Source organism: Arachis stenosperma, chromosome 2 (assembly GCF_014773155.1).
Source record: "Arachis stenosperma cultivar V10309 chromosome 2, arast.V10309.gnm1.PFL2, whole genome shotgun sequence".
In the NCBI taxonomy this organism is placed as follows: Eukaryota; Viridiplantae; Streptophyta; class Magnoliopsida; order Fabales; family Fabaceae; genus Arachis; species Arachis stenosperma.
The window spans coordinates 34,541,186-34,561,788 of NC_080378.1; the positions used below are offsets into that span (position 1 = coordinate 34,541,186).

Sequence of the window (20,603 nt, forward strand, 5' to 3'; positions counted from 1 at the left end):
AGCCATAATCAACACCAAGCTGCTAGTAATGAAGTTCGTTACCGATGACGGATCCATAGGCACCATAAGGGGAGACCTCGAGACGGCGGTCGCTTGTGACAACGCCAGCCTTTCCCTTTGAAAGAAGTCCAAGGAAGCATCCGGCGTGTTCCTAGCCGACCTTGATGCCAGAATAGAAGACAAGCCGAGGCCAGAACCAGAAGGGGACCTAGAGAGGTTTAGAATCGGTGACGAAGAGGAAAAGTTCACATTCGTCAACAAGAACCTCCCACATGAGCTGAAGGAACCTTTGATCGAAATGATAAGGGCCAACAGGGACTTGTTCGCCTGGACGCCAGCCGACATGCCGGGCATAGATCCAAAAATCATCTCACATCATCTAGCCGTCAAGGCGGAAGTACGCCCAGTGGCTCAACGGAGGAGAAAGATGTCGGCGGAAAGAGCAGAGGAGGTAGCCAGGCAGACGGCCAGCCTCCTAGAAGCAGGCTTCATACGGGAAGTGGACTACACGACATGGCTCTCGAATGTGGTATTGGTGAGAAAACACAACGGCAAGTGGAGAATGTGCGTGGACTATTCTGACCTTAACAAAGCATGCCCCAAGGATTGCTTCCCCCTCCCCAACATAGATGCACTCGTCGATGCCGCGGCGGGATATCGGTACCTAAGTTTCATGGACGCCTACTCCGGTTACAACCAGATACCGATGCACCGTCCCGATGAAGACAAGACGGCGTTCATAACGCCGGGAGGAACTTTCTGTTACAAGGTAATGCCGTTTGGCTTGAAGAATGCGGGGGCAACTTATCAAAGGCTGATGAACAAGATATTCCACGACCTCATAGGGAAAACAGTTGAAGTCTACGTGGACGACATCTTGGCAAAAACAACACGACCTGACGACCTCTTGAACGACCTGGCGAGTGTATTCGCGTCCCTCCGTCAACACGGTATGAGGCTGAATCCCCTCAAGTGCGCCTTCGCCATGGAAGCCGGCAAGTTCTTGGGATTTATGATAACTCAGAGAGGGGTAGAAGCTAACCCTGAGAAATGCCAGGCAATACTTCAGATGAAGAGCCCAGGCTGCATCAAGGACGTCCAGAGGTTGGCAGGGCGGTTGACCTCATTATCCCGGTTTCTCGGGGCTTCGGCAACAAAGGCCCTGCCATTCTTCAACCTCATGAAGAAAGGGATGGCGTTCGAGTGGACGCCCACATGTGAAGAATCCTTTCGGCACTTCAAAGAAATCCTGGCGGCACCGCCCGTCCTCGGGAAGCCAAAGGACGGAGAACCACTGTACCTGTACCTCGCCATAACGAGTGAAGCCCTGGCCGCAGTTCTAGTACGGGAGGACGGAAAAGCTCAACAACCAGTCTATTTCATAAGCAGGGCCTTGCAAGGGGCAGAGTTAAGGTATAGCAAGTTGGAAAAGCTAGCCTTAGCACTTCTAACTTCCTCACGAAGGTTAAAACAATACTTCCAAAGTCACCAAGTTGTCGTCAGAACGGACCAAGGAATCCGGCAAGTACTCCAAAAACCCGACCTGGCGGGAAGAATGATGACTTGGTCCATCGAACTCTCCCAGTATGACATACGGTACGAACCCCGGCAAGCCATCAAGGCACAGGCGATGGCAGATTTTCTAGTAGAAGTAACGGGAGATCCAAGCGAAGAAGTGAGTACACGGTGGAAGCTCCATGTGGACGGAGCCTCCAACCAGACCTTCGGAGGTGCCGGGATCATCCTGGAAAGCCCGGTTGGAGTTGTGTACGAACAGTCGGTCAGATTCGAGTTTCCCATCTCGAACAATCAGGCAGAATATGAAGCCCTTATAGGAGGCTTAACCCTAGCAGCAGAAGTCGGCGCAAGAAAACTAGAAATATGCAGTGATTCCCAAGTCGTCACCTGCCAAGTAAACGGCAGCTACCAAGCCAAAGACCCCTTGCTTCAGAAGTACCTGGAAAAGGTTAAAAGCTTGAGCCAAAAGTTCGAAGAGGTCACGGTCCACCACGTACCTAGAGAAAGGAACACACGGGCAGACCTCCTGTCAAAGTTAGCTAGCACAAAGCCGGGAGAAGGGAACCGGTCTCTTATCCAAGGCATGACGAGAGAACCAGCAATCACACTGCACGTGACAAGCCTAGGTTCTTCATGGCTAGACCCCATCACCGACTTCCTAGAACACGGCAAACTCCCAGTGATGAAAAGGACGCGGCAAAATTGAGAAGGGAAGCGGCCAAATACGCCGTCATCCAAGGACAGTTGTTCAGGAAAGGGCTCAACCAACCCCTACTGAAGTGCCTTCACCCCGATCAGACGGACTACGTCCTAAGGGAAGTCCATGAGGGCTGCTGTGGGCACCACATCGGAGGCAAGGCCCTAGCGAGGAAACTAATCCGAGCCGGATACTATTGGCCGTCGATGATGGCAGACTCCAAAGAGTTCGTCAAAAAATGCGTAAAGTGCCAACAGAACGCCAACTTTGCAAGGGCGCCGGACTCCGAGTTAAGCTTGCTGACGACTTCTCGACCATTCTCTCAATGGGGAGTCGACCTCTTAGGGCCTTTCCCAGTCGGCCCGGGGCAAGTCAAATACCTCATTGTTGCAATTGACTACTACACCAAATGGATAGAAGCCGAACCGCTAGCCAGTATATCCTCGTCTAATTGCAGGAAGTTCATGTGGAGGCAGGTGATAACTCGATTCGGGATACCGGAAGTCGTCATCTCGGACAACGGCACGCAATTTACTGACAGGAAGTTCACGGAATTCCTCAACGGCCTGGGCATAAAGCAAAGGTTCTCCTCGGTAGAACACCCTCAGACGAACGGACAAGTGGAGTCCGCCAACAAGGTTATCCTTTCAGGACTAAAAAAGAGGTTGGACAACAAAAAGGGTGCTTGGGCCGACGAGCTAGCATCGGTCCTCTGGTCTTACCGAACAACCGAGCAATCCTCCACCAAGGAAACTCCTTTCCGACTAACGTACGGGGTGGATGCAGTAATACCCGTAGAGATCGGTGAACCGAGCCCGCGGTTGCTTTTGAAAGGAGTGGAGGAAACCGTAGAAAAGGACCTGATAGATGAAGCTCGGGAAATGGCCCATTTGACAGAAACGGCGCTAAAACAAAGAATGGCTCTACGCTACAACACCAAAGTGCTCAAGAGGGAATTCGAGCCAAACGATCTCGTCTTGAGGCGAAATGATATCGGCCTGCCGACCCCCGGAGAGGGCAAGCTAGCGGCAAACTGGGAAGGCCCCTACAGAGTCAAAAAGGTGATGGGAAAAGGAGCCTTTAAGTTAGAAAAGCTTGATGGCAAGGAGGTCCCGAGGACATGGAACGCGGACAACCTTAGAAGATTCTACTCCTAGAGGACGGAACGACATGCCGGCTAATCTAGCTAAGTAGTTAATTTGTCATTTGAACTTTATGGTAGCTTTTAAGTCCTTTATGTGGTTACCGAATAAGATATACTTGTGCAAATTCTCCACCCTATTTTATCTCCGCTTTTCAGATAAACCATCTCGTCGTGACTAACGACGACGTGCGACCCGGGACTGATCACCCCGGGAGATCATCAACTACCGTTGTAACAAATAACTACACGAAAGGCCACGGGCCACCGGTATAAACGACTACAAACCAAAAACGGTTAATAGGAACAATAACACGATCAGACGAATAAACGACAACTATAAACCAAAACGGTTAGAAGCGATAACGCGACCAGACGAATAAGAAAAGGCTTATCGCGATAATACGAGCAAGCGACCAAAAAAGGTCATTGTTCACAAGCCAAAATAAAAACGGCAAAGATCAAATTGTTCATAAGCCAAAACGGCTAAAATCAAGATTATTCACAAGCCAAAACAAGACGGCTAAACAAAAACTTTAAAACAAAGGATTCATTTCTTGGGGACATCAACAACTTGGCCATCCTTAATGACTTTACGAACGCCGATTGCCGATGTGTCGAACTCGGGAGCAACGATTTTGACCTGAGCCTTAAGAGCCTCTTCGGTCGCCAGAATCGCACCCTTCCCCTGTTTGACGACGTCTTTATACTTCGCCTTCCATGTTGCCAGCTCGGCCTCCGCGGCCTGCTTCTCTTTCTCGACTTCGGCCACACGCTTCTGCGCCGCGCCGACCTGCTTCTCCAAAGCCATTTCGCGCTCGACCAAACGTTCAACCGTCGCGCCCGACTCTTTCTGTTTTTTCTCAGCAGTTGTGGCCTTCTGTTCGGCGGCAGTAGCTTTCTGCTCGGCAGCGGTGGCTTTCTTTTCGGCGGCGTCCAGTTTTTCCGAAGACTGAGTCAATTGCTCCCGAAGGGTCTCAACTTCACTTTTTAGCTCGTTATTAGCCTTCCCGGCAGAATCCAACCTTCTGCGGAGGGACTCCATCCCGGACAGTTCGAACTCGGCCTTCCGAGCTATGACTGCGCCGCGAAGAAGAGTGCGATACATCCACCTCGCCTGCCCGGCAAGGGATGATTCATGGAAATACTCCTCAGTGCCGGGGATCAGCTGCGAGTCTATGAAATTTCCAGCGTCGAAATTCCTTTCCATAACAGTAAGAACACCCTCAGGGCTAGACGACGCCGTCGAGGCCTTCCTTTTTCTCTTCAGCTTAGGGACCTCTTCCACCTCTTCGTCATCATCTGGTTTAGGCACGGAACCCCCAGTTCCAATCACCTCGCGGAAAGGGGAGGCATGGACTGCTTTGCCGCCTTCAACCGCGGCACCATGAGCCGAGGTGCCAATCTCGTCGGCAGCGGCCCTCTGCTCGGGAGCACCCTTGTCCTCCGGAGGAGCATCAGGCCCCTCGGGGGTGGGTTGCTCGTCACCCTCCTCGTCGTCACCATCGCCTAAAAAGGTTTTAAACAAGTCGGGAAGACCCGTCACCGACGCAGACATATCCACTACAGGAAAGCAAAAAAGGTCGGTTAATCGCCACATAATATCAATAAAAGGAAAAAAGGTAAGGGGTAAAGTAAAAAGCTTCTCACAAATATAATTACGACCGGACTCCCGGTCACCCATGAGGAGGTGGGGATTTACTTGGTTCTTCCCAAAAACTGCCATCAACACCTCGGCAATCTGCTTATCCACCGCCGACATACCCCTATAGGTTACCTTAATAAAAGTATTGGACCCTGCCCCGAAGCTCCAATAAGTCGGGATGAGCCGTACCCCCTCCAAAGACAACCAAAAGGGATGACGACCTTTGACAGGGCGGACCTTAAAATATTTGTCCTTAAACCCATGGTAAGAATCTTCAAACAAACCGAAAATCTTCCGACCCTGGGCAGACCGGAAGGACATGAACCCTTTTTTGTGTTTTCCCTCCTTGGAAGGGTTTGTGAGGGTGAAGAAGAAGAGGTAAACATCCACGGACACCGGCAGTTCGAGATATTCACAGACCATCTCGAAACAGCGGATCGAGGCCCAACTGTTCGGATGCAACTGCGACGGTGACACGGAAATCCGATTTAAAAGCGCCATTTGAAAGGCTGAAAACGGAATACGAACTCCGACTTGAGTGAACATGGCTTTGTAGAACCAAATCCAGTCGGCGACCTGGCGGGGTTGGAAGTTGATTTCGTACAATCGCTCGTGAGGAGCCGGGACGAAAACGTCATAATTAGCCTCCTCGTCAGTCCCTCCACACAAGTATCCGGCTTGTCGGAACTCGGTGAGCTCCTCCTCGCCCATTTGGTTGGGTGATTCCTTCACGTCGGAAACAACCCAGGCATACGGATCATACGCCGCGGGGTTAACGGAAGCCCAGGAGACCGTGCGAGCCATACCTACACGGGGGGATCATCCAGTTAGTCTAAGAGATCGGTAGATCGGTTGCTCAGTTCAAGCACACCACTACTCCCCAACTAAGGACAAAACACTAGAGGTGGACAGGGAAAAGCCTACCCTAGAATGGCTCCCCCCTAACACGTATAACCGCCATTGGAAGGCCACACAATAGTAACAGAACCATGCAACAAGCATACAAAAATAATGCACAAAAGGGAGAATGATTCGAAAGTTACCTAAACTGATGAAAAGAAGATGAAGTTGCAAGTCTGGAAAAGTGCAAGAAGGATGATCTAAGGCACCGCCGCAACGCTCTGAAGTCTCGCAAATAAGGAAGAGGAAGGTGAGGAATGGCAAGTGTGGAAAAGTACCGAAGTATAAAGCCGATCGTTTAAAAACTGCCTCCCCAAAGCGCGAAATAACTGGGGGCAGAATAGTCTTTTCAAACAGGGTTTTCCACCCCATTATGAGCATTCAATGCCCGGCACAAGGAACGAAGCGATGAAACGGTTGCTTACGCAACCCAGGGGACACGCGCGTTGGGGGCATATCCCTCCCACGAGCGGCCGACCAGACGAGATACGAGACGACACGCCATTGGTAGCTCCCACGACTACCATTGGCGCGTGGGGGCACTGTTACGGCCCAGCCCAAGGTCCGCACGGGTCGACCCGACCCCAGTCCTACCCGACCCGGCCGCGTGCCCTCCAACCGACCCGGACACGCGTCCCGTACGACCCGCACGCGGCTGCAGGACAATGTCCTTGGGTATATGGGCCTGTCCTCTCAAGGGGCCCACTACTGACACGTATATAAGGGGAAGATTGGCTCTTCCCCCGAGGTACGTCATATCCTTTCACCTCGTTATTCTGCCCGCCTGCACATCGCTGACTTGAGCGTCGGAGTGTCTTTGCAGGTGGCACCCCCCCTCATCTTCTCTCCAGGACAAGTGCTCGTCTGCTCAACTTACTCGCAACCAGCGCGACCCAGACCAAGGCGTCCTCGCCCCCTCACTTGCACACCCGATCTGTCCGGAACCCGACCACCGAACAGCACCCATGACATCCAATTTTATGACTTTTCTTTTTATTGTTCTTTCATGTGCAAAGAACTTCTTGCTGAATTATCCAATGAGATCCTTGAAACGGAGATAATTCTATCATAGAAAATCTGGAGTTGTATCCAATCAAAAAAAAATGTTCAGAGAATATTTTTATAACATCTTCTAATATCACTCTCAGGCCTCATAAAAAGACTCTCTTTCTTGTTGTCTAAATGTCTGAATGTCGGTTCTCAACTTTGTCAATCTTTAAGGAAAAATAATTTGGTTAAAAACTTACTCATCAAATCCTTCGAGATTGCTATACTTTTCTTAGGTTGTGTCTCAAGCCACTACTTAGTCCGGTCCCTGACAAAAAAACAAAAACAACAATAGCCGGTAGACATCAGCAGGAACCCCATTAGTCTTGACTGTGTCACAGATTTGGAAGAAGTTAGAGATTTATCGATTAAGATCCTCTTAAGGACTTTCACCAAATTGACAATTTTACTGAACTAAAGTGATGAGTTGAGACTTTAACTCAAAGTTATTAGCATTAACAATGAAAGTGACAATGCTACTACCATAATACCCAGGATTTAGAGTAGTGAAGGAGCCAAGAGTCCTTCTAAATGGCTGAGCATTAAGGGCATTGTGGCTAATATCATTATTAATGTTCTCTGTCATGTCAATTTCAATTTCTTCAATTTCCACTTCACTTTCTTCTTCAATCCTCTGTTCTCTAGCTTGCTTTCTTTGTCGTCAGAGAGTCCTTTCAATTTCAGAATCATAATGAAGAGGTTCTTTGTCTTTATTTCTCTGCATAAACACATAGAAAACAAAGAAAAAGTGAAATTTTCTTTGTCAAAGAGAGGAAAATTCCAGGTGAGGCAACTAACGAAAATTAAATAACGGAAATAAAAGAGTCTAATCTAGGTAATCAATTAATGGGTAGTTGTTAGTCACAATTAATCTTCAGCAACAGCACCAAAAACTTGATGCGGGCTTTATAAAACCACAAACGATCGGCAAGTGCACCGAGTCATATCAAGCAATACCACAGGAGTGAGTTATCGTTCCCACGAGGATTAACAGATTAATCAAGCAATGTCACTTGATTATGCTAGTCAGACAAGCATAAACTTAAGGTTTTAATAGCAAATAGCATTGATGAAGAGGATTTATGTCGATTTAGAATTTTTCAATAAAAAATAATTGTTTCGTTGCAAGTATAGTCCATACCGTTAATTGATCCTCACATCAAAGTTTAAATAAGGATTATCAAAATGCAAATCAAAATAATTTGAAGTTTTAAATCCCGAGTCGTCTTTCCACGGACTAGCAATTAGGTGCGTACACTTTTGGTTTTGAAATCGGTGGTTTTAAACATGGAACGGGAATTTAAAAGAACTAAAAAATAATGAACTACAATGGGTTAAAAGATAATTAATGCAAATTAGAAGAAAATAAGATCAAAACTAGTGAAAATGTAATAAATTCATAAAAGAGCATTGACTTGGGAATGAGAGTTAAGGAATCATTTCCTTGTCATAACCACAAATATGGAAATTACAAAGTTAATCCCATTTCGTCAACCCTAACATTGAGGATAAGTCAAACGTGCATAATTGGCCTTAATCCACAAATCCTAGCTAATTTATTAATTAACTTAGTAAAATGCTAGCGTTAGTAGAAACAAGAGCAACTAACAATCCAAAATTACCATTGAATGTCAGACATTATGACTCTAGTATCCTAGGTACTCATTTTCCAAGTCAAGGAGTGAAAATCTACTCAAAATCCTTAATTGGTATTTTTACAAACAATTGGTGAGTACAAAAACAAAATATAGCAAATTACAAAAGATAATGAAAACTATAACCAATCTATGCACAAAATCAACAATAGAAACTCAATCAAGCATACCTAAATTATAAAACATCAAATTCATCACCAAAAGATTTAAAAAGTCAAAATTGGATATATTAACAAAGTAACTTTAACTATAAAAAAATATAGTAAAAGTAGTGTAATTAAAGAGGGAATTAAAGGTTATTTACAATAGGAGCAAGCTATATCCAAGATCAAAATTGTAAATGAGCTACTTCTACTATAAACCCTAATTAAACCCCTAAGAGAGAATTGAGAGAAAACTTTAAAAAACTAACCTAAGCCTAGCTAAAACTATCTACTAAGGTGTGTAAAAATTGATCCCCTTGTTATGGAATGTTGCCCTTTGATATAGCCTTCATTTCAGCTTCAAGACCTCTAAAATTGGGCCAAGAAATCACGAGTCACGTGATTTTTTAATGAAGCCACGTGTCAGGACTTGTGCGTACGCACAAGGTTGTGTGCGTACGCACACTTGCTGATTTTTCACTTGTGCGTACACACAGAAAGGTGTGCGTACGCACATGCAATGTGTGCATCTCCTTTGTTTTCTTCATGAAATCTCACATTTCGCATGCTTCCTTCCACTTCTACCTAGCCAGTCTTGCCTATTGGACCTGAAATCACTCAACAAAACATATCATGACATCGAATAAAATAAAAGTGGAATTAAATTCATTAATTTAAGCATAAAAAAGTATATTTTCACAATTAGGTGCAATTTAGAGAGAGATCACAAAAGTATGCTCTTTAAGTGAATAAATGTGAGTTTATGTGATGAAATTCACTCAATTCAAGCCAAAATTTATCATCAAATATGGACTCATCAAGCATGAAAACAGAGAGTTAAACAAGAGTAAACAAAAATTGCTTTAGAAAGTAATATGATTAAAAGAGTTAAGGTTTCAGAGATGTTGAGACTTCTGGAAAAATACTTTTCACCTTCCACCTTGATCATGCAAAGATGTATCTATGGAAAATCATTAGTAATCAAACTTCAATCCCATGATAATTCAATTTCTCTTTAACCTAATTAATCGCTAATCTCTTAGTCAATTATTTAAGAAAATAAGTGAAGCGCTTTCACTGATTTCAGAACCACACAATTCACAAGAATTATTCCTAGTTGATTCGATATCACATATCAAGTCTAGTTTTCAAACTTAAGAATTGTGAGAAGTTTCAAACTTAATTTAATTAGTTAACTTTTTTAAGAAATTAAGAGAATTTAAATCAGAGAAGAATTGTTTCCCAACACATTCAAATTCTTTGGATGAAGAACGAAAACTTTTTTTAAGAAAACATCAATACATTAATCAAAGGTAGAAAAGCTAGAATATTAGTCCATAGAAATTAACAAAACTCCTAACCTTAACCAAGGAGATTAATGGCTCATGCTTCAAGAGAAAACCTAAAAATTATGAATTATAAAAATTGGCAAAAAAGAAAAGCTCGTATGTGACTTCTCTCCTTAAATACTAACCCTAAAACAAATTTAAAATTTAAAACTTAAAACAGAATCAACTTAGAACAAAATCAAATCTAACTAATTAATGTTTTCCTTCTCAAGTCAAGCTTTAGATCTTTCTCAATCAATGCTAGAATTCATGGGCTCATGTTGAAGAATCGGAGGAGTTGGTGAATGAATTGAGGTCCTGGAAGGTGGCCCAATTGATGCGTGGAACGTTCCCCATGTAGCTGTGCAACGTGTGGTTGTATTTTGGACTAGTTAGCCTCTGTTTTGGGCTTCACGTTGGACAGCTGTATTCCCACGTGCAATGCATAACCTTCCTTGTTGAAATTGATCTTTGTTTGCTCCCAGGCGTTCCACGGCTGGTGCAATCGTGCATACGCAGGATTGTCCTTGTGGCTCTAGTTGTGATGCACCCATTAGCTTCTATTTCTTTCTTCACGTTGCATGGTTAGGTTCCTGCGTGCAACGGCTAGTGTTATTGTACGTACACATGCTAGATGCATACGCATGACACCCTTTGTTTTTTCTAGCCGTGCCACGCCTAGAGTGCCACGTCCCACGGTCAGTCTTCTTTGTTTTCAACTATTTGTCCAGGGAGCTCTTTGTTTGATCCAGAAAGTTCTCTGTTTGATTCCCCTTCATATGCTTGTTGTTCATGATGAATTCAACAAATGAATTCAACTAACTCAAAATATTGCTCATTTAATCATGAAGTCATAGTTTATCCAACAAGAATTCTTAGTTGATTAAATGAAATTATAAAGAAAAAACAACTAAAGATGCAAATGCGTCACGTAGCTCAAGCCTTGCTACGCTAGACATATTAAAACGACGTCGTATAATTTTAGTTATGACAAGGCATTAAACGACGTCGCTTGAGGATCATTACAAGGAACTTGGTTGTGACAAGATTATTCAAACCCTCAAATGACATCGTTTAATGTCTTTTTTAGCGTCAAAACGCGTATGACATTTTAATGTCTAGCATGACAAAGCTTGAACCACGTCACTAATGGCGTTGAACTCTAATGACGAAAAATAAACGAAGGACTACATTGGCGCATGTTTTAAATCTAGGTGATCAAATTGTAGTAACTAAAAAGTCAGGAACTAAATCAGTTTATCTCGCCAATCTCAAAGACCAAAGTGGGACTTAACTTCGGAACATACTTGCATATGTGGTCTTAAAAATTCCTTTTTCTTAGCACTAATTAGTTTTAAATTATAATTAAATTATTAACCTAATTAATCTAATTAGAAGAGTTATTGCACTTAAATCATCAAATGGCGATTATAATTAAGAGCAATTTGACCATAATTGCGACTAAATACCCATTTTGGTCCATAAGATTTACGCGATTACCTATTTTGGTCCTCGAAAATCAAAATTACCTATACTGGTCCTCCAGATTCAAGTCCCGGCACCAATGTGGTCCCTCGACTCTTTCCAGCAATGACTAGACAAATGGAATGCTGAGATGACATCCTTTCTGCCACACTAGATGATGAGTAAACGACATTGTTTACCCTTGGCATCCAAACAAATCAGAAATGTCGACGCTTTGTATATGAAGGGAAAAGAAACAATGGAGATCCAAAATAAAGTATTCTTCTTCTTCTCTACCTCCACTATTTTTCATTTCTGACTTGTTTGAGCGCCAAGGTAAACAACGTCGTTTACTTATCATCCAGCATAGTAGGGAGGGTGCTATATCAGCACTCCATTTGCCTAATTATCGCCGGAAAGAATCGAGAGACCATATTAGTACCCGAACTTAAATCTGGAAGACTAATATAAGTAATTTTAAATTTCAATGACCAAATTAAGTAATCGCGTGAATCTCAGAGACCAAAATGGGTATTTAGTCCATAATTGCTTTATATTAGAAAAAAAATAAGATAATAAGTTATTAGAGAATTTAAAACATTCAATCATAATATGTACTCTTAATTGTTTCTTACAATTTTTTATCTTGTTATATTAACATTTTCTAATTAATCATCTTATTGAATAGTCCAAATAGTGAGAGACTCAATTAAACTGAGATTCAAAACTTTATTTAAATTGAATGGTATAAATTCGAATAAAGATAACATATTGTGTAAATTGAATTGTAGTGCATGAGGAATGCAGATAACTCTATAGAATCGACAACGGTGAATCTAACACTCAATATTATGATGTTAAATATGGATTTTGAATGTGCCTTCACACGAAATAGTTCACACACATGATGCCATGATAAAGGTTCATGAATAACAATATAATATATAATATATAATATCTAAATTAAAGTGCTAAAGCTATGAATCTATGATTATCTTACACCCCCTAACCAGCTCAGTGGTAGTACGCAAAAAGAAGAATAAGAATCCAACGTTTGTCCCTTACGGGGCAATGTAATTAACCTTTTAAAAGGATAATAATTAAAAAAATTTTAACCGCAACACCTAAACAGAAAATTTCAAAATTAAAATAACAAAAAGGACTATCTATGAACTCTACCTTCAAAATTGAGCAACGCTGGTTTATCGGAAAAAGGAAGAAAATTCTTATTTGTTATTTTCATCAGAAACACTCGCTTGACCACCATCTAAGAGCTCCTTCACACAAAATTGATGCAAGTTTTCATACATTTTCTTCCATTGATTAACCATTTGCATTGACTTCTGGTAATCATCTTTTAGTTTCTCCATTTCCAATTCAGAAGCAGCAGCAGAACCGTGTCGCTGCAACAGAGGTTTTAGCAAGTCGATAAATCGCAATCAAGAGTAGATAAAGGCAATCTAAACAAAAGCAAAAATTCACAAAGAAATAGGCCTAGACTGATAAGTAAAATCAGACATGCTGGTAATCACCAAGAGACAAACCTGAAGTTCCTTGACGTGAGAAGATATCGCATGAGAACTGAGATACGAAACTTTGGCACATCTCTTGGCACCGCAAAGGACAATAGGTGTCTTAGCATCTGAATCTTCAACTGAGTTTGCATATTTCTCCAACGGAGGGGGTAAATCGGACCCCTGCTTTCTTGATGATGATTGTAATATATGACTAGTTGAGTCTATTTCGGGCCTAACAACACAAATATTACTTACAGGCCCTGCACCATCAAGAATATAGTAACACTTAATATTTATATTTAAAAAAGTTGATTTTAAAAAAAAAAGAAAAAATAAATGCATGCTTAAGCAGAATCAATACGTCCACAAACTACCATCTATGTATAAAAAAAATAAAAAATGAAAAAAATACCATCTATGAATAAACTAGATTAAAAACACTCACAACCATCGAGGGGGAGAAATTGTTAAAAATATGAGTTAAAAATTATAACAAGTTGATTTCATAAAGGTAGAGAAATAACATTGTGCACCAGCCATCAAAAGCTATTTTTTATAAAACAGAGAAAATTAGGGGGGAAAGGGGCAATATAAATCTTGCCAGTAATCCTAGTAACATCAGCAGAAACATTAGGCAAAACACACAATTTCATACAGTTTGGACAAATACCTTTAGCATATTTGAACATGCGGACAATGTTATGAGTTCTTGCATTCCAAACACGAATCATTCCATCCTCTGACCCGGATATTAACAAATTTCCACTGATGCCATATGCCAAACAAGTAACTGACTTGCTGTTAAAATAAGGAAAATAATTAGTTAAATCGGAGCATAACTTGGACTGTCATTTTTATAAATTACATGATCAGCAGCAATAAGAGTTATGATCAAACATAGGAAGAAAGCATATGTTTACAGACAATTGGACAAATATACTATAATCCAGTACCTGTTTATTACATAATCCTATTATCAAATTCCAATATATTCAGATGAATCAACAATGGCATTTATTTGGACATTTTTTAATGCAACCAACGTCAAATTGAAAAGCTAAGGGTGCGTTTGATTTGCTTTTTCATTTTCTGTTTTCATTTTCAGTGTTTTCTGTTTTCTGGATTTTGTGAAGGAAAAAATGAAAAAAGTGAAAACAATAAAATCTTGTTTTCTGTTTTCACCTCCTGTACTTTTTTCACTTTTTCCTTCACAAAATCCAGAAAATAAAAAACACTGAAAATGAAAACAGAAAATGAAATGCAAATCAAACGCACCCTAATAATTTCAACATAAATGATCTCATATTCATCATCCATTCTGACCAGTTGGGGGGGCTAAAGGTTCTCTTTGAATTCATCAACATTCACACCCAAGACAAAAATTATGGGGAACCCGATACTTCCATGTTCAAGTCACCCACAAACCATAGACAATAAACCGATACCCACCCCCACCCCCTGGAACTATTGTGTTTCCTAATAGGTGCCTTCTATGGTGGCTTGTTTGGTTCGTGGCTAGATATGATGGAACCTATGAGAGTTTGACAGTTGGAAGATGGTTTTGACTTGGTTTATGACCACTTAATCGCGGTAAATTTGTTATACAGTCACGCCAAAGAGATCTGTTACAGAGGTGCTGGGAAACGGCCATGGACACCGCCCAGATCCACGACCCTGGCAAGACGCACGTCTGGCTCGGAACTTTCGAAACTACAGCGGGGGCAGCGCGTGCGTACGACACAGCAGCAAGAGACGTCCACGGCGCCAAGGCTAAGACCAATTTTCCGATGGTGGCGGAGCTTCTGAACAAACAGCAACAACTTCGTTCACATTAACAACACCACATGTAGCCCGAGCTAGGGTAGCATGCTTGATTCATCTTCGCGGCTGCCACCACCGCCGTCAGTGCAGTCCTAGCCGCAGCGCACGCTGAAACCGTTTTCTCCGTCTCTACTTCTGCTGTCATGGCGTTCCCAGCAGCGCATCCTATCATGTTTTTTGAAATGTCACCTCGTGCGACGAATCGAGAATGAGCCGCCAGCGAGATGCGTCTCATAGGCAATGCAACGACTTCGATTCTTCCTCTATAGTGGACTACGAGGGCATGTCATACAAGGGGCTATTGGATCTCGGCCTCAACATTGCTCCTGCTGTAAAAATGTGTTTACCTACCTTAGATTAGCCATAAGCATGTTTATGTTAATTTGGACCATGACAAATGTCACAGTTTTATTAGATGGTCAATTACTAGCCACCTATAGCCACGGTTAACGTAGGTACCATAGTTGTGGCCTTCCTAATATACTATATAAGCTACAATGGCTCACCTAAGACAGTCTCCATGAATTACCTGAACTATATAACCACATTTTACAAAATAAATACAAGGAAAAACAATCCAAGCACAAAGAAGAAACACTGCCATAACTAATGCAAATTTGAGAAACTGTCAAATGAAGATCATGCAGAAAGGATACTACCAGGAATATGCTTTAAAGATATGGATATAATAGGAGAAGAAAAGATAACCTGTGGTTAGAAAATGAACCAACGATATGCATCCCATCGTTACTAGTAACAAGGCTCTCAGTGTGAAGTGCAACAATAAATATTTTTCCATCTCTACTGCCAGCGTAAAAGACATGCTCAGCAGGATCCAATACAATGGCATCTATGATTGCAGGGAATACTATATTTCTTAGTAATGCTCCTGTGGACAAGCTCCACACCTAGACAAGATTATACAATAGATAGAATCCAGATCAGTAAATCGAATTACACAAAGAAAAGGAAAATAGTAAACGCTTATCCTACTACTGGTTTGTTTGCATCATAATCAAAGAATATTTCTGCCTAACAATATACTACTACATGAAAGTCAGTTTGCACCATTATTTGAAATGGAAAAACTAAAAAAAAAAATGGAATAAATCACAACCAAGAAGCCACATGTTATTAGGGAACAAACCAAAAATGGAAAAAGAATAAGTAATAAAGCAACAGGTAGCATAAGCACAAGTTATGTTTACTTAAATACAAAGACAACTGTATGGAGATTAAACAAACTAAATTGATGATCATAAATTTGATGACCAATAGGACCAGGAAAATAGTACCAGAAGAATGTGCCGAATTCTATTTCCTCAAATGGTGAGGGCTTCCAGGGTATTTCTATTGAACCCATTTTTTTCCGGTCATTTATTTCATTCTTGCCTTTTCTCCATATAAGGAAACATATATTATATTTGTAAGTAGTTTATGATCATGCTGACATATAATACTTCTAGTCTTCTACCAATAGTAGAGATTGCAGTTCAAGAAGGACTAGAAGTAAATATAACCCCATGGTCAACATTTTATTGCTTTTCATTTTGATTCCATGACACTGCCATGCAAAAACTGTAAATCTAACCTTACAGGTCCGATCCTCTGATGCCGACACTATAATGGCATTGCTACCTCCATAACCAATCACAACATCAGTTACACGTAGGGCATGACCTGTAAAGCTATGCTCATAGAGATGAGTTGCTTCTTGACTTCTCAAATCATCAAATATCCTGAACCATTGAATCAAGGGGGGAAAATTATCATACATATAATACTACCATTAGCATTATGCTAAAACTGAAAAAACAAAAGAGACAAGATGGGTGTCACATACATGAAGAGGGACCAAACTCTTACTGAACCATCTTCCGAACCAGAAATCAGAAGCGAGTCGTCTTCAGAAAATACCAGACAAGTAACAGCTCTATAATGAGCATTCCACTTCTTAAGTAATCTACCAGTTTCAACCTAATGCAGCAAAAATAGGGGCATGTTTGTCATCTGTCTGAACAATTAATTAAGTTATATTTTTATTCCATGCAAAATTACAAATAATAAAATAAAATAAAATGCACCTCCCAAAGGTATATGTCACCAGAGACACCTCCACCAGCTATATATGTGCCTGGATGATTAGCAGAAAGGGGCTTTATAGTTTCAGCTGGAAAGCACCTAACTCCAACTTGAGGCTGCACACAACCATCATTCAATCAAAAACATCAACATTCACCATGTAAAATAAATTAGAATTTCTTCCAATTATTCCACTGTATTCTCAATGTGCTGCATATTCAAGATAGTAGATACATTTTGACATAAATGTTCACTATTTATTGTACAAAATCTTGTAAACAGTATACGAATCAGAAGGGACAAAGGAAGAGCGTTAGGTTTTTGTAATTTGTATTTAAAGAAGAAAAGCCTAGGCCCTAACACGTAGTTGCTTTGTTAAGAAGAATAAGGAAAGAAGGTAAAAGAAGACCTTAGACCAGGACCAAAAGAGAACAGAGCCGCCAGAGGATAGTGGAGAGAGATGTGAAGAAGCGAGGAAGCGACCACCGACAGAGATGAGGCCATGAGGAGGGGAGGAGCATGACTTGTGGCGGAGCTGCTCTGCCCCCGTATGTAGATCCCAGCAACCTATTCCGGCATCCACGGAAGAGGAAGCCACCACAACTTCCATGGAGGTGATGGTCGTGTCTCTATCCCGCCGTCAAGCTCTCCGGTGAGTGACTAAAGAAGGGGGATGGGGGCTGCTGATGAAGAAGTACGACCCCAGAAGTGAGTGCAGTGCCCTGCAAGGTTGCGAGAACCGAACCTGTCAATGAACCAGTCGAATGACTGGTTCAATGGTTCAATATAAATTTTAAAATATTTAAATTCCATGATCTATATAACAACAAAAATCAAAATTTTACAATTTAACATAATAATTTATCTATATTTCATCATTAACAGTTGACAAGCATACAAATTTATAACTAATTGACTAACAAGTAACAGAGTACATCAACCAACAATGGAAAACACAAAATATTACAAAAATGACAAAATCAAATTACTAATTTTGTTTAATCAACAATGAACAACAACCAACAATAAACAACATCACAGAATTTGACCACCTTTTTCTTCGTTTTATCTGCTCCCAAACCTCGTTTATTATTCTTCACATATGTTTCTACATGCTCTAATCTACCCTGCTCAAAGACGACAAAACCAGTGCCTTCTTTCCAAATATGACTTAATATTTTATTACTAATTTTACTTCAAATGAAAAATATCCGAAAATCAGATTGCTAAATTTATTTAAGTTAAGTTTAACCTATAATTTTAAAAAACAAATTAAACTAAATTAAAAAAAAAAAGATAAAATACAGAAACATAGGTAGTGAACAGAGTGAACGACCCACGACCACGAAGCAGGGAGTGAGGGACGAACAGCAAGGTCAGAGGTGAGGAGCTTACCGTCGACGACGCCGAAGAAGCAAGCAGAGACGTCACTCGGCGGAGACCGGAGAAGCGGGCATAGAGGCGATTTGGGCCGCGAACCGGCGAACCGACGACGGAGACAGAGTAGACGAACCGTAGCAGTAGAAAGTAGAGGGACGCGGGCGAGGCGAGCGACGCCGGCTGCGTCAATGCCGGCGACAGTGACCAAGAGAAGAGGGAGAAGGTTGCTGGCTGCTACTGCTATGGTAGGGTTTACGGCGGCGGCTGCTAATGGGAGCGAGGGTGAGCGTCTGATGCTGATTTATGATTTAAGTTTTGAATTTTTATTAGAATAAATAACTATTTCTACCTCGGTTTACATGGCCGATTCGATTTAGTTTTGAACATTTGGAAAAATCTAGAAGACCAACAATTTTATTAAATTTTAGTTAATATGTGCAAAAAAAGTGAGTAATATCATAAAATCTTACACCATTAAAAATATCATTGATGACTACAAATCATAAAAGTTGTTGGTCTCCTAGCACTTCTTATGAATATTTTAAAAGTTAATTTGGTGTAATTTTACTGAGTCTAGACTGAATAAGGAATCTTAAATATAGACTCTATCATTATTTTAGGTTGGATCCCGGTCAAGACGAATCCAGTTTCATTCAATCCATGTGCATTCGAAGAGAACTAAAATTGATACATATGTTTTAAATTAATTTTAATATTATGTTATATTAATTATAAATTTATTGTTTTATTTTTAATCACACTTGTTAAATTAGAAAATAGATCAAAGAAGTATCAAATTATAATTTATGGACAAATACAAATTCAAATATGGATATCAACTTTTCGCGAACAAGTTTCTTCTTTATAAATAAGTTTTTTTATAAATTAATGTTAAAACTTTAAAGATCCGATTTTCACGCAGTTTAGACCCGGTATAGTTGTGACCCGAAAATATTTAGATTTCATCAGGTCTAAGACCGGGTTAGGGTCTAAAAAATAGATCCAGTGTATATTTAGGGTCGAATCTAGATCAAGACAAACTCGATTTTACCCGAACGATAAACACCCCTATTTCTACTCATGAAATCTGCGAATACTAAAAAGTATTTGTTAAATAAAAAAATCTAACGTTATATCTATAAAGGATGAGTTTCCTTTGATAAAAGTATTCAAACTCTAATTTTTTTTTCTTAATAACATTTTTAAAATACCCTTACATTTTATTTTCTTTTTTAAATTCCAAACTTTTGCAATTTTCACCGTTACCCACACCTTCTTGATTACTACTGTCTCCCCTCCCCCTCTTTCTAGAATTTCCTTTTCTTGTGATCAGTTAGGCATTTTGCTTTAGCTTTCTCGCCATTATCAACAAGTACATCATCACTTAATTCAACTACCCGACCTCTTAACCGCACTCCAGTACCTCACTTCCGCTCTTGGCAACTACATTCTCAGCAAATTAGGATTCTTCCTCCATGACCTTTTTATTATCAACACGGCCAAGCACTTTTTTCCTGTCGCATTTATCTTCTTCTTCGCCATTTTCACCAACACCAACCTCCTCCGCCATGCCAATGTCGACACTTTCATCATCTTCCGATCTCTCACCCCTCTCCTCGTCGCCCTTGTAGACACCGTCCTCCGCCACTAATCTTGCCCTCTTCAAACTAATCTTGCCACTTTGGATTTTGCTTATCTTGTCACAATCACACTAAAATGGTTTACATCAAGCACATGATCATGAATCTAGAGTTGAACACTTAGGGTTTTATTTTGTATAATAATTTGTTGTCTCTCATGATTGCACCTTTGTTCTAGTTCCTTACTTATGAGAATCTTGAGATTTTCGATGTTCTGAGATTTCAATTTTGGGTGCTTGTTTGATCCTACAAAAAAAGGAAATGATGGTGGTAAGGGGTGATGATGGTGGTCCTGCAATTGTGAGTCGTGACAGTGGGTGGCAGCAGTGGAGAGGGGAGGGGAGGCGGCGATATTCTGGAAATGTGTTGGTGGTGGTGAGGGTTGTAAAAGTTTGGAATTTGGGAAAGAAGATAAAGGGTGGGGGTAATTTAGGAATTTTATTAAAAAGTTAAAAAAAATTAGAGTTTGAATACTTTTGTCACACGAAACTCATCTTTCATGGGTACAACATTAATTTCTTTGTTTGATGGGTACTTTTATTGGTATTTATAAAGTTTATAGATACAAATGGTAGTTTATTCTTAAGTTTAACCAACACTTAAATATTGTTGGCTATAAACTTTT

At 40.9% G+C, this 20,603-nt stretch overlaps 1 protein-coding gene across 3 annotated transcripts; it reads right to left on the minus strand.

Moving 5' to 3' along the window:
• Nucleotides 1-12,578: 12,578 nt before the first annotated feature.
• Nucleotides 12,579-18,635, minus strand: LOC130962215 (protein ROOT INITIATION DEFECTIVE 3). Of its 3 annotated transcripts, none has more exons than XM_057888362.1 (9): nucleotides 18,354-18,635; nucleotides 17,368-17,680; nucleotides 16,961-17,074; nucleotides 16,720-16,853; nucleotides 16,468-16,615; nucleotides 15,585-15,784; nucleotides 13,726-13,853; nucleotides 13,083-13,315; nucleotides 12,579-12,941 (listed from the first exon to the last, which is right to left on the minus strand). In XM_057888362.1, exons 2-9 carry the CDS (start codon nucleotides 17,566-17,568, stop codon nucleotides 12,765-12,767), a joined length of 1,335 nt encoding a protein of 444 aa, XP_057744345.1. In that variant the 5' UTR covers nucleotides 17,569-17,680; nucleotides 18,354-18,635; the 3' UTR covers nucleotides 12,579-12,764. The 3 variants fall into 3 exon arrangements, with proteins under 3 accessions (XP_057744345.1, XP_057744343.1, XP_057744344.1); XM_057888360.1 differs by having other exon boundaries at nucleotides 17,368-17,726; XM_057888361.1 differs by lacking the exon at nucleotides 18,354-18,635 and adding an exon at nucleotides 18,011-18,073 and having other exon boundaries at nucleotides 17,368-17,726.
• Nucleotides 18,636-20,603: the final 1,968 nt, after the last annotated feature.

Coding starts and splice junctions, on each gene's coding strand:
- LOC130962215 (XM_057888362.1), bottom strand. CDS start 17,568: ATGGAAGTTGTGGTGGCTTCCTCTTCCGTGGATGCCGGAATAGGTTGC. Junction 17,075..17,367: donor TCTTTTGGTCCTGGTCTAAG/GTCTTCTTTTAC, acceptor GGTTGTGTGCAG/CCTCAAGTTGGAGTTAGGTG. Junction 16,854..16,960: donor GTGACATATACCTTTGGGAG/GTGCATTTTATT, acceptor TTGCTGCATTAG/GTTGAAACTGGTAGATTACT.